Source organism: Armigeres subalbatus, chromosome 3 (genome assembly GCF_024139115.2).
Source record: "Armigeres subalbatus isolate Guangzhou_Male chromosome 3, GZ_Asu_2, whole genome shotgun sequence".
Lineage (NCBI taxonomy): Eukaryota > Metazoa > Arthropoda > Insecta > Diptera > Culicidae > Armigeres > Armigeres subalbatus.
In genome coordinates this window covers 257,590,809-257,604,768 of record NC_085141.1, presented here as the reverse complement: position 1 = coordinate 257,604,768, position 13,960 = coordinate 257,590,809, and the positions used below count along the sequence as shown (strand labels likewise).

Genomic DNA, 13,960 nt, shown 5'->3' with positions numbered 1-13,960 from the left:
GCTCTGTATTCTAAGCAAATTTATATTTGATATAGTACACAACGGACCAGCATGACTAAGATTTTTCTTGAAATGGTGCCTACATGTAGCATTGCGCAAAATTATCGTCCTTGCAAATGTGAGGCTATTGTTTTTATGAAATATTGTATGTTAATGCTTCGGAGCATCCATAAATTACGTGATATTCGTAACGTTATAAAAATATGTTACACATCATGCATAATTATGCATGTAACTACAAAAAGTGACGATTGGAGGTGGATCACAACATTTTTACGTGACGTATTTTATGGATTCCACCTATAGATTTTAAGTAAATGAAAAGCTTTAAGCTTGTCCCTAACTGTCACTGTCGTTGTGATTCTATTGGCTCCATTGACGCTTCCTCACCAAAGCGACAAACTGTTAGCTATAGCAACAAACGCATCGCGTTGATTAGGAGGAATCTTCATTATGATTCGTAATTTTATACATAAATACATTACACTAAGATGAGTATAAAGATAACAAATAAACTGATTTCTAATTTTCTAATTTATTTTAATTTTCTCGTACATACAGGGTGTCTGCAAATTATCCGTACAGATTTTGATAGTTTGCTTCTACAAAGCAAAAACAGACAATAATGGACTGAAAGGCTGTAACAGATGTATATTCTGAGAACACTGAGCGTCACATCAGCTTGATGAATTGAGGTGGTGTCTGTCGATAAAGTATTTAAATCTAAATCATTGGATGTTGATCTACTGAACTAGTTGAACTAGCGTGGATCTCTGGCCAAAAAGTGCGACGTGGGATAATTTTTGGCAACATAGCCACTTTTCAACACATTCTCGGCCAAACATAAAGATACTTTTTTCTGAAAATGTGGGTTTGTTCTTCAGGACACTAAGGAATTACTCCAAGAACACCCTCTGAACTTCTACTAGAGTTTTTCCGTATTTTAGTTTGAAATTTTTTTAAAACTTTATTTGAAATTTATTTTGACATTCAAAAATATTTTCCTTTGAAAATTCCTTAGGAAATTCATTCAAAAAACTTCTTATTTTCATATTTATCCTAGATTTGTTTCAGATATTCTTCTAGGATTTTTTTTTCGAGAATATCTCCAGGAAATCCATAGGTAAATCCATCAAGATTTTTCGAAACTTAAACTCAAACCAAGAAATCCATCGCGATTTTTTTCAAAAATTACTTTAGGAAATTCTTCAGGAAATCCTTTCGGATACTCCTATTCTTCCTGAAAAAGGAACTTCCCAGAGCAGTTTTTGAAGGAATTTTCTGCAGAATAATTTGAGAAAATTCTGTGGGAATTCCGATACGAAATCCCGGATAATTCTTGAATAACTTTTCGGGGGAACTTTAAAAGAGATTTCTGAAGAAGTTCTTGAAGTAATTTCCGGGGAAATTATTAACGGATTTTTTGGGAGAATACATGGAGGAATTTCTGGAATAAAAAGTGTGAGAATTCTTGAAGAATTTTCGGGGTTGTTGTTTTAAGATATTGCTGCGAATTCATGGAAAAAAATCTCGGAAAATACTCGGATGATTTTTTATAGAAATTTTAAGCGAAGTACCGTAGAAATTTTGAGAATGGCTGCAGGATCTTCCGGGAGAATCCCTTAAATAATTTTCAGAGGAATTTTAAGGGGAATTTTTGTAGGTAATTCCGAAAGAGTTTTGACCAGTGGTGGAAATCTGTGAACCTTGTTCACAAAACAAGAATTAGGCCATGCAAAATACTCGGGAAAACTTGTTTTGCCTTTTCTTGCCTACCTATTACTCGCAGAGAAAACAGAAAAGCGAACCCCGAAAAATGTTCGTAGAGCTTCGCGAGTCATTTGGGTTAATTTGCCAAATGTCATAAACCAACCTCGGAACATGATTCTCACGGATGTGAGAACACATTTGTTTTTGTGTTTATGTTAAGGTGATTATAGAATGAAGCCCGTGGTGAATTACAAATTCACCACATGATTATCTACATACATTTCCAAAACCCCAAATCTGGCGTAATAGTTTTCGTACAGTGCCGAAAATCAAATTATGATTGTTCAGCATAACTAAGCAAACGATCTACCATTATTTTAGCCCCATACGCGTCATGGTTCTTTCATCTCGTGCTCTTGAAAAAAATATTGGAAAAGCACGTGGTTTACAAAATGGCCGATTTCTGGCTTCATTCTATAATCACCTTAAGTAAAATTTATCCATTTTATTCGAAGTAACCACAAATACTCGTGATCGTGATTTTTTTCCTCGCGAAAAAATACTGTCCTGCTTTTTGTCTTTGCTCTGCCCGTACTCGCGAACAAAGCAAGCGCTTGAAAAAATGCAGGCAGTGGGTTCGCGCGAATTACACTCTTTTCTTACTCGTGAAGCGAGTATTTCCAGCACTGGTTTTGACGAAATTTAATTTTTGTACCCAGATGAATTTGCAGACGAATTTTGCAAGGAATTTCCAAGAGAATTCCCGAAGAAAAAAAACAATTTTCCAGGAGAGTTCTTGGAGGAATTTCTGGGGCGTGAGTATCAAGGACTTCCACGTGAGTTTCTGAAGAAATTCAATGAGAATTTCCGGAAAGACCTCGAAGTAATTAATGAAGAGATCTTGATGAAATTTCTGGAGTAACTCCAGAGAGGATGCCTGGAGGAGTTTGTATGGGAGTTTCTGAATGATTTTCTGGTGGAAGTTCTGGGAAAAGGGATGTGGAAATTTCTAAGATAATTCCTAAGTGAATTGCTGAAGAAATTACCGAGAAAATAATGGAATTTAGAGGGTATATTTGGAAGGATGAACGGAAAAATATTTGGCTTTAATTTAAAATGGATGTTCGGAGGAATTTCGTAAAAATTCGCGGAGAAATTCCTAGAGGAACTTCCAGAGGAATTCCTGGAGGAACTTTCAGAGAAATATCTGGAAAAACTCCCGTAGGAATTACCGAAGAAACTTTCGGAGGAATTCCTGCAGGAACATCTAGATAAATTCCGGAAAACTTATAATACACGAAATTGATTCACGCTGACTCACGCCGCCGCCAATCACCACCACGCCACTGCCACTGGCTGAAAATGATCTATCACGCCTCACCGTCGATAAAATTTCAATCGGCGCACAGGTCTAGATAGAATATCAAGTTAAATCATGTATGGAATTTTGGACCGAACTACCAAGGTATCCCAGGAAGAACCCTTGGGAGAACTACTGTTCCAGGATAAACTTCTTCGGAAATCCCAGTAAGACGTCTCAGAGGAAATTTTCGACCAAAAATTTTCCTCGTTTTAATAACGCTGCTAATTTGTTTCTCAAGAAAAAAATAATTTTACCGACAAGTGGATAGAATGGAACTAAACTTAATGTAAACTTAATTAAACAGTAAAGTATCTTGTCGAAAATTAAATTTTATGAATCACCATTCCCATGATGGAATTAATTTACTCCTCGGGGAAATATTTTCTGGTCTATCAGGTGAACTAATGCATGGTGAAGGGTTCTAGAACTAGAACTAATTTCCTTGATAGATAAAATAATTCATAAACATAATAACTGTTTAATTAAGTGGATAGCTAATCTGCTTTATAAGAAAATTATTCCCATAAAATTCCAATTATTGCTGATAACACTCTTATGCCGATGACATACTCACGCGAGTGCGTGTGCGAACGCGTCCAAGACAAAAGAATTCCTCTTGCTGATATTCTGCTTTATGAGTGCTTGGACGCGCTCCGCATCGCTCAGCTGTTTCAGATGTTCCTTAAATTGTTTAAAATGATAGTATGATATGTGTGACGTAAGACTGGCAACATATATGACACGCTTCTTCAAAGTTTTACTTCTAAATTCGTTATAAGCGCACGATGGTGCTTAAATCAGCTGTAAAATTATTACGTAACATATGAAGGACCCCCGCATGTGCCATGATCAATGCATATTAATTTTTTTACTAAAATCGTACAGAAAATTGAACGAAAAAAAAAAAATTTTTTTGTGTACGTACTATCGAGGTAAAATGTACGTACAATCGAGGGTACGTACTATCGAGGGTACGTACTATCGACGTTGCCAGCAGCAGTAATCTTCATGCTTTTGTTGTTTTTGCCTTGTCTTGATTCCTGACAGCATTCTATATAAGGATTTCAAAAATAAAACACTAGTTTGCAATCTACGTATTATATCGTAACAATGCTGATGCCACTTGTAGTTCTATACCAGGTTCAAAACTTTATAACAAAAGTTTCGGTCACTTTTTCTGCAATTGAAAGTCACTATTTGGTCACTTTTTCGTCATCGTTGGTCACTAAAGTCACTATTTTGAACGGCATGCATCGCTACCAGCCCTGCACTGAGCTTTTAGAACTTGGTTACATAGCATGTTCAAGAATTTGACATATGCATAGATATATGGTAAATGCCTTACTTTTCTTTTAAGCATTATCAAGTACGATTGAACAATCCTATATTCTGTTAAACTTTTTTTAATGACTTACTTACTAACACTACATGCTTGTCCAACGTTTCTGCTGATGAGCGAAAGACTACATATACGACCCTTGAAAAAGGCCACAATCCATCGGCCGAAAATTCAGGTAAGTGAAAGGCTTTTGTCCAAATTCTTCATATTGAGAAAGCTAACTTCCGAGTGTTACATCTTCATCCAGTCATAAAATCCCTTCCAATTGTAGATAAGTAGGTAAAGCTGTCCTACCCGGTTGTCGAAATTATTTAAAATTTTTGTTATAATACAAATCATCAAAAAAAGGCAAATTACATGCTGCTTTTTCTACGAGATTTACTGCTTAATTCTAAATAACGGGTGGCCACTAAATAGCGGGAATGAAAAGAATGGCTCGGTAAGAAAACTACAAAGAAATACAGTTCAATCTGGTATACGTTATATAAAGAGCTGGCCTTAGTATTTAAACTTAGATTAATGAATAATAGCATATGGTTCGTGGTATGCCGTGCGGCGTAGTTTAATCTTGCAGATACCACATGACCTTTGGACGGCGGCTATCTCCGGATGATGCTTCTGATCCTTTTGATGAGTTGCTTCGTGGCTTTGGCCTTCCAATCTCCATGGAATACAATGAATACAATGGAGCTCGATCTACTTAAAATCCTTCAACAGTTTTCGAAACATTTTCACGTTCAAAATTGTCCACTGTGTACTTTTCCCACGATCTTTGTACGCTTGAAAAAAATGGCGCGCATCCTTCTTGTTTTGATGGCATGTTTGAAACAACTGAACATGTTGGAGTAAAACTGTGTGGGCGACAATTTTCTGAATATTCTAAGGATTCATTTACATAAGGAAATATTTCTCTGAAAGCCTTAATGTTTTCATAAAAAAGTATTGTAGTAGGTATTGATATTCCCGTTTTTAGTGACCACCCGTTATTTTATAATTAATTGTTTTTTTTTAATAGAGGACTGCTTAAGCTAGACTTTTTAATTATCTAACGAAAGACTATAGCATTGAATTGTCATTTCTGCTGATGATTTTCTGTTACTCGACTTCAACTGCTAATGAAGAATATGCGAAATACCGCTCAGTATTAATGGTGGTAGATAACATTTCATGTTCAATACCTATTTTTTACATGTTTCGGTGTGAATATAAATAGAAAGCGAATAAGCTTTGATATTGATTTCATAATATCATTGTATTTCCTAATTATATGGATCACCTTATGAACTTACGATAGGTGCACATAACTTCTTCTTCTTCTTCTTATTGGCATTACATCCCCCACTGGGACATTGCCGACTCGCTGCTTAGTGTTCATTCAGCATTTCCACAGTTATTAACCGCGAGGTTTCTAAGCCAAGTTACCATTTTTGCGTTCATATATCATGAGGCTGATATTTTTATGCCCAGGAAAGTCGAGACAATTTCCAAACCGGAAATTGCCTAGACCGGCACCGAGAATCGAACCCAACCATTCTCAGCATGGTCTTGCTTTATAGCCGCGCATCTTACCGCTAGACTAAGGAGGGCACCCAGGTGCACATAACAGCGATGTGCAAATGCATGATCGTTGTTTATATTTACTTATCATCGGAAAGGTAGATCAAGCATGAATTGAAATCGTCGAATGGTATAAAGGTAATATTTAGTTATTCTTCATTGAACAGAGTCTTGAATCATTTGGTCCCTGTAGTTGACAAAATGAATAAACGATTTTTGTTCATACTTATTGCAGTAGTTATTTGTCTTACAAATTTCTTTCAACCTCCTCGTGTTTGGGCAGCAAACGGTATGAGTGTATTAATTTGTGTCTTGAAAAAATCTTAACAAGTGCTTTTTGAATATATTTATCAGCAGATGGAAAGTTTCTTGAAAAACAAAAATTCTTTTTTGAAATTTTAAGAAACATATATCAACCTCTAGAGTTCGAGCAGTACCAGCCCTATACAAAGAATTGGATTGAAGATGCATCGAAATATAAGGTAAATCAATGAAAAATCAACACAAGTTTAAAAACAAAAATCATCTTAATTTCAATTTCAGAATTTCAGTTCGGTTTCAGTATTTTTCGATTCATTCAAAGAAGGCTTCCTGGCGAAAGGGGAAATTTTTACAATATATAACTACTGGTATCTCAAACAAACTCGTATGCTGTTCGATTTTTTCTACAATTCAATCGATTGGGATTCCTACTACAAGAATGTCGTCTGGGCTCGCGCTAATATAAACGAAGGCATGTTCATTTTTGCCCTAACACTTTCGGTACTACATCGACAGGATCTACAAGGCATAGAGTTGCCTGCAATCTACGAACTGGAGCCATACCATTTCTTTAACGGTGATTTGATGCATGACGCTATGATGCGTCGAATGTCCGATGAGGAATATGGATTTCACAAGAGCAACGATCGTGACGCCGCAACCAATAACTACACTTCAAAATTCGCTTCCAACTATTATGGAGAGGGCAAACTGGCATACTTCACCGAAGATATCGGTTTGAATGCGTATTACTATTATTATATGCTTGAGTACCCGTATTTCTTAGGAGGTGATGAGTTTGGGTTGAACAAAGATCGTCGTGGTGAGCTGTTTCTTTACATGCTTCAACAACTACTTGCACGTTACTACTTAGAAAGACAATCCAATGCACTCGGAGATATTGGTAAACTGTCCTGGGAGTTTCCATTAAAGACAGGATATTATCCTATGGTACGTTATTGGAACGGTATACCGTTCCGCTCGAGAGAGAATAATTTCAATATGAGAGAATATGATTCATTGAAGCTGCAGTTGATGAGAGATCATGAACTTCGAATTCGACGTCTCATCGATGCTGGATTCTATAATCTTTCCAATGGGACCAAAATCAATTTACGCCAGTTTGAGGCGATCGACATTATAGGAAATATGGTTAATGGAAACGATGATAGTTTAGATTTGGATTACTTCAAGCCGGTCGACGTATACGCCCGTATGATCCTAGCACAAGGTGACTACTTCGGTTCACCCGAAGATTTGTGGCCAGGACCTCTGATGCACTATGAGACTTCAATGCGTGATCCAATCTATTATCAATACCTTGAAAGGTTGCTTGAATTTTATTGGCAGTTCAAGAGCTATCTTCCACCATATTCTGCTGATGAAATAAATTACAAAGGAGTGCAAATTACAAGCGTCACAATAGACAAATTGATTACGTATTTTGAAAACTTCGAAGCTGACATCAGTAATGGGTTACCATTCAACGCAAAACAAAAAAGCACATGGGATTATTCTATATTTGCAAGACAAAAACGTTTAAATCATAAACCATTCAGTTACACAATGACTGTATCGTCAGAAATTTCCGGTAAAGGTATGCTTCGTATGTACATGGGCCCAAAATTTCAAAACTACAAGCAGCTTCAGACGTTAAAGAAATATTACGTGGAAATGGATCAATTTCTTATAGAGCTGGAAGTGGGTCAAAACATTATAAAGCGCTCTACTAAGGAATTCTACTATAATGTTAGAGATCGAACAACATACACTGAACTATACAAGCAAGTCATTCAAGGCATCAAGGAGGATAAGCCATTTATTCTAAATATGTCTGAGGCACACTGTGGATGGCCAGACCGCCTGCTGTTGCCTAGGGGCCTTACAAATGGATACGACATCATGTTCTTCTTCATAATAAGTCCGTACGTTCCACCAAAGGTACCACAATACTCCACTTATACAGCAGGTTGTGGTGTGGGCTCTGGGTCCAAATATGGCGATGGCTTACCTTTCGGGTTCCCCTTTGATCGAGAGTTGATCATAAGCCAATTCAACAGCAAAAACATATTTTTCAAAAATGTTACGATCTATCATTTCGACAGTCATGAGAATAATTAGACATAATAATATAAAAAAAGATCAATGCTTTTATGTGTAAGACTTTCCTTTTTAAACGATGACAGCCTTATCAATTCAAACCTAGAATTATAATCAAAAGAAATTCTTCCATTTCCGTCGCAATGCTAATCAATTGGTCGTTTTAAGTAAAATACAATCATTGCTATTTTATATTATTACTAGACTATGGCCGGAGTGGCCTGTGCTGCACATGAAAGTCTTCTCCATTCAGCTCGATCCATGGCTGCAAGTCGCCAAATACGCAGTCTGCGGAGGGTCCCCACCTGGTTGATTCACCTTGCTCGCTGTGCACTTCGCTTTCTTGTTCACGTCGGATCGTTGTCGAGAACCATTTTTATTACTGTCCGACATTTTGGCTACGTGCCCGGCCCACCGCAGTCTTCCGATTTTCGCGGTGTGAACGATGGATGGTTCTCTCAACAGCTGATCGTGGTTCATTCGCCTCCTCCACGTACCGTACGGACTTCGTGAAAATCGTACCACTCATGTCAATCCCTGCCTTTCTTATTACTCCCTCCAGAGCGATGTTGAATAGGAACACGAAAGACCATCACCTTGCCGTAACCCTCTGCGCGTTTCGAAGGGACTCGAGAATGCCCTTGAAACTCGAACTACGCACATCACCCGATCCATCGCCGCCTTGATCAACCTTATCGGTTTATCCGGAAATCCGTTTTCGTGCATTAGCTGCCACCTTTTTCTTCTTCTTCTTATTGGCATTACATCCTCACACTGGGATAGAGCCGCCTCGCAGCTTAATGTTCTTAATTGCGAGGTTTCTAAGCCAGGTTACCATTTTTGCATTCGTATATCATGAGGCTAGCACGATGATACTTTTATGCCCAGGTAAGTCGAGACAATTTCCAATCCGAAAATTGCCTAGACCGGCACCGGGAATCGAACCCAGTCACCCTCAGCATGATATTGATTTGTAGCCGCGCGTCTTACCGTACGACTAAGGAGGGCCCCCATTAGCTGCCATAGCACATTTAATTGTAGCATTACATAAACGTATTTCGACCTCAACAGTATAGCAAATACTGTAAAGTTACAATCGGGTGACGATATATGTTTAGTAATACCACAGGTAGTACTAACTCGTCTTATGACAAGTGATATATCTTTGTCTAACAGATCATTTTGCTAAATGATAAGTGTAGGACATGATAGCGACAAGTCTCCTGGAATCCAAATTAAAGTTTACTAGCGTTTTCAAGGGACACCAGTCAATACGGAAGCTGAACGCATAACTATTATGCTTTTATTTTAGCTTTGCTCTGTCGCAGCATGCGTGAAATAATAAAAATGACAGATGTCCGTTTCTTCCGTATTGAGAGGTGTGCCCTTGAAAACGCGCATGAATTTAGTTTTGCAATCCGGGAGGCTTATATTTAATGTTATTTGATACTAATTTGTCTTTAATGGCACCGATTTCAGATTAATTAATTTATTTATTTAAGGTCTACATCAACAGACTATAGTCAAAGTTATAGCACAGACAAACAGACATAACACTCGTGAAATTTTCATCGTTCACTGATTTACTGGTCAGATTGAAAAATCATTAGTTGGCCAATCACTCGTGGCGCGCACATCGGATTTGTTCGCGTTTGACGTTTGCTCACTACCGCCATCTGGTTCGTGATTTGCCCAACTTAGTGAAAACAACAGATGTCGTTAATGTTCGTACGACTATGAATTTGGTGAGTAAATGTTCAATGTGTTATGTCTGTTTGTCTGTGGTTATAAGGTCATTTTCCACCTAGCGGTGTTGGCCTTTCTCGTGCGAAAAAATATGAGTGTTTTTAGCGTGTTTTGCGCATATAAAATAGTACTTACTTCTGAAAACTTGATTATGCATATGTACAACATGTGATAGATTTAGTTCGGAAAAGGTATTGGAGGGTAACCGCCCCTTCGGTGGGGTTTGATCCCACGACCCCAGTTCGCATGACAGGTGCTTTCCCTACTAAGCTACGAAGGACCTCCGTCGTCCACCGCAGCTTAGCGGGTACTGATGAAACCAAATTCCCAGCACCAGGTACCAGCCGATCTCTCGCAATACATTTTCAGAACTAACTCTCTCAAATGTATTTTTGTACACAATGTCAATCAAGTAGGATGAGTATTTAATATTGTCCGGCTCCTACACTTGCTTCATCAGCAACGGCGCTCAATGAAGTAGGGTTGTGTGAGGTTGTGCCAGTTTGGTCGTCAGATCCCAACACGACCACACAAGCGAAGAGAGATCGCCACTCGAGATCAGTACATTCAAAGTTAATTGCCTATATGCCGGGTATTAAGCCACCCGGAGTGGAAATTAATTACTATGTCTGAAAACTTGATTATGCATATGTACAACATGTGATAGATTTAGTTCGGAAAAGGTATTGGAGGGTAACCGCCCCTTCGGTGGGGTTTGATTTGCGAGAGATCGGCTGGTACCTGGTGCTGGGAATTTGGTTTCATCAGTACCCGCTAAGCTGCGGTGGACGACGGAGGTCCTTCGTAGCTTAGTAGGGAAAGCACCTGTCATGCGAACTGGGGTCGTGGGATCAAACCCCACCGAAGGGCGGTTACCCTCCAATACCTTTTCCGAACTAAATCTATCACATGTTGTACATATGCATAATCAAGTTTTCAGACATAGTAATTAATTTCCACTCCGGGTGGCTTAATACCCGGCATATAGGCAATTAACTTTGAATGTACAGTACTTACTTGATACTTACTTGATGGGCTACAGCTCTTCGATGAACCTACGCCGAATGGAGTATCCTTCTCCACTGGACTCGATCCTGGACCAATCGCCCTGAACATTGAGCGCCCTCAGGTCCTTTTCAACTGCAAAAAGTCATCGTGTACGCGGCCTTCCACGAAGCCTGCGGCCTATTCCGGGTTCTCTACTAAATATTATCTTCGCTTGAAGTTCTTCCGGCATACGAACAACGTGACCAGCCCACCGTAGTCTGCCGTGTTGAATAAGCTTAATAATATCCAGCCCTTTATGCACCTGGTACAACTCGTGATTCATGCGACGCCGCCAGATACCGTTCACCTGTTTACCGCCAAGTATTGTCCGCAGCACCTTACACTCAAACACTCCGAAAGCTCTCCGATCAGCCTCCTTTAACGTCCATGTTTCATGGCCGTATAAAGCCACCGGAAGAATCAGAGTAGTATACAGCGCGAGTTTTGTTTTCGTTTGCAGACTACGGGACTTAAGCTGGTTACGAAGTCCTTAATAAGCCCTATTGGCTACTGCAATACGCCTTTTTACCTCGCGGGTAACATCATTATCGCACGTCACTAATGATCCAAGATACACAAATTCTTCTACCACTTCAAATTTTTCACCATCCAGCACCATTTCGTTACCTTCTTCTTCTTCTTCTACTTATTGGCATTACATCCCCACACTGGGACAGAGCCGGCTCGCAGCTTAGTGTTCATTAAGCACTTCCACAGTTATTAACTGCGAGGTTTCTAAGCCAAGTTTACCATTTTTGCATTCGTATATCATGAGGCTAACACGATGATACTTTTATGCCCAGGGTAGTCGAGACAATTTCCAATCCGAAAATTGCCTAGACCGGCATCGGGAATCGAACCCAACCACCCTCAGCATGGTCTTGCTTTGTAGCCGCGCGTCTTACCGCACGTTACCACCACCACTAATGAACCCACGTTGATTGCCAGCGACCATATACTTCGTTTTGCTGATTGATCGTGAGTCCAATCCTCGCTTTCTCCCTCTTAAAAGGCACAAAAGCCTCTTTCACGGCACGGCGATAATATCGATATCGTCCGCAAATCCCAGGAGCATATGCGATCTTGTGATAATGGTACCGCTTCTTTGCACATCAGCTCTCCTAATCGCTTCATCGAGCACTATATTGAACAGTAGATTCGAGAGTGCATTACACTGATTTAATCCATCTAAGGTAACAAATGACGTCGATATTTTATCCGCAACCCTTACATTTGATTTCGATCCGTCCAACGTTATACGAATCAGCCGTATCAGTTTCGCCGGAAAAACATGTTCAAGCATAATTTGCCATAATTCATTCCGTTTCACTGAATCGTACGCCGCCTTGAAATCAATAAACAGATGATGTGTCTGCAAGTTGTGCTCCCGGAATTTATCAAGGATTTGTCTCAGGGTGAACATTTGATCCGTCATTGATCGGTCCTTACGAAAACTTGCTTGGTATTCGCCGACGAAGGACTCTTCAAGCGGTCTCAATCTGTTGAACAGAATACGGGACATAATTTTGTACGCCGAATTAATGAGGGTTATTCCTCGCTAATTGGCCCACTCCAGTCTGTGCCCTTTCTTAAAGCGAGGGCAAATGAAGCCGTCCAACCAGCTAGCAGGCATTTCCTCGTCTTCCCATATTTTGGACATAATATGGTGCAGAACTTCATAAAGCTGATAACTGCCATGTTTGAGATGTTCAGCCGGGAGTTGGTCCTTCTCCGCAGCCTTATTGTTTTTCAGCTCTTTAACAGCTTTTTTAACCTCATCTATTATTTATTATTTATTCAGACTAAGGCCGAAGTGGCCTGTGCGGTATATAAGAGTCTTCTCCATTCGGCTCGGTCCATGGCTACACGTCGCCAACCACGCAGTCTACGGAGGGTCCGCAAGTCATCTTCCACCTGATCGATCCACCTTGCCCGCTGCGCACCTCGCCTTCTTGTGCCCGTCGGATCGTTGTCGAGAACCATTTTCACCGGGTTACTGTCCGACATTCTGGCTACGTGCCCGGCCCATCGCAGTCGTCCGATTTTCGCGGTGTGAACGATGGATGGTTCTCCCAACAGCTGATGCAATTCGTGGTTCATTCGCCTCCTCCACGTACCGTCCGCCATCTGCACCCCACCATAGATGGTACGCAGCACTTTCCTTTCGAAAACTCCAAGTGCGCGTTGGTCCTCCACGAGCATCGTCCAGGTCTCGTGTCCGTAGAGGACTACCGGTCTAATTAGCGTTTTGTAGATTGTCAGTTTGGTACGGCGGCGAACTCTATTCGATCGGAGCGTCTTGCGGAGTCCAAAGTACGTACGATTTCCAGCCACTATGCGTCTCCGAATTTCTCTGCTGGTGTCATTTTCGGCAGTCACCAGTGAGCCCAAGTACACAAATTCTTCTACCACCTCGATTTCGTCACCACCGATGCAAACTCGCGGTGGGTGGCTCACATTGTCTTCTCTTGAACCTCTGCCTATCATGTACTTCGTCTTCGACGTGTTGATGACTAGTCCGATCCGCTTAGCTTCCCTCTTCAGTCTGATGTAGGCTTCCTCCATCTTCTCAAAGTTACGTGCCATAATATCTATGTCGTCGGCGAAACCAAATAGCTGGACGGACTTATTGAAAATTGTACCACTCGTGTTAATCCCTGCTCTTCGTATTACCCCTTCCAAAGCGATGTTGAATAGCAAACACGAAAGACCATCACCTTGCCGTAACCCTCTGCGGGTTTCGAAGGGACTCGAACTACGCACATCACCCGATCCATCGTCGCTTTGATCAATCGTGTCAGTTTATCCGGAAAACCGTGTTCGTGCATTAGCTGCCA

The 13,960-nt window shown here is 40.2% G+C and overlaps 1 protein-coding gene across 2 annotated transcripts; it reads left to right on the top strand.

Annotated features, from left to right (window-relative positions):
- Positions 1-5,820: 5,820 nt before the first annotated feature.
- Positions 5,821-8,365, top strand: LOC134219178 (hexamerin-1.1-like). Of its 2 annotated transcripts, none has more exons than XM_062697882.1 (3): positions 5,821-6,258; positions 6,327-6,451; positions 6,513-8,365. In XM_062697882.1, the coding sequence occupies exons 1-3, from the start codon at positions 6,171-6,173 to the stop codon at positions 8,349-8,351; spliced, it is 2,052 nt and encodes a 683-aa protein (XP_062553866.1). In that variant the 5' UTR covers positions 5,821-6,170; the 3' UTR covers positions 8,352-8,365. The 2 variants fall into 2 exon arrangements, with proteins under 2 accessions (XP_062553866.1, XP_062553865.1); XM_062697881.1 differs by having other exon boundaries at positions 5,824-6,258; positions 6,324-6,451.
- The last annotated feature ends 5,595 nt before the right edge of the window (positions 8,366-13,960 follow it).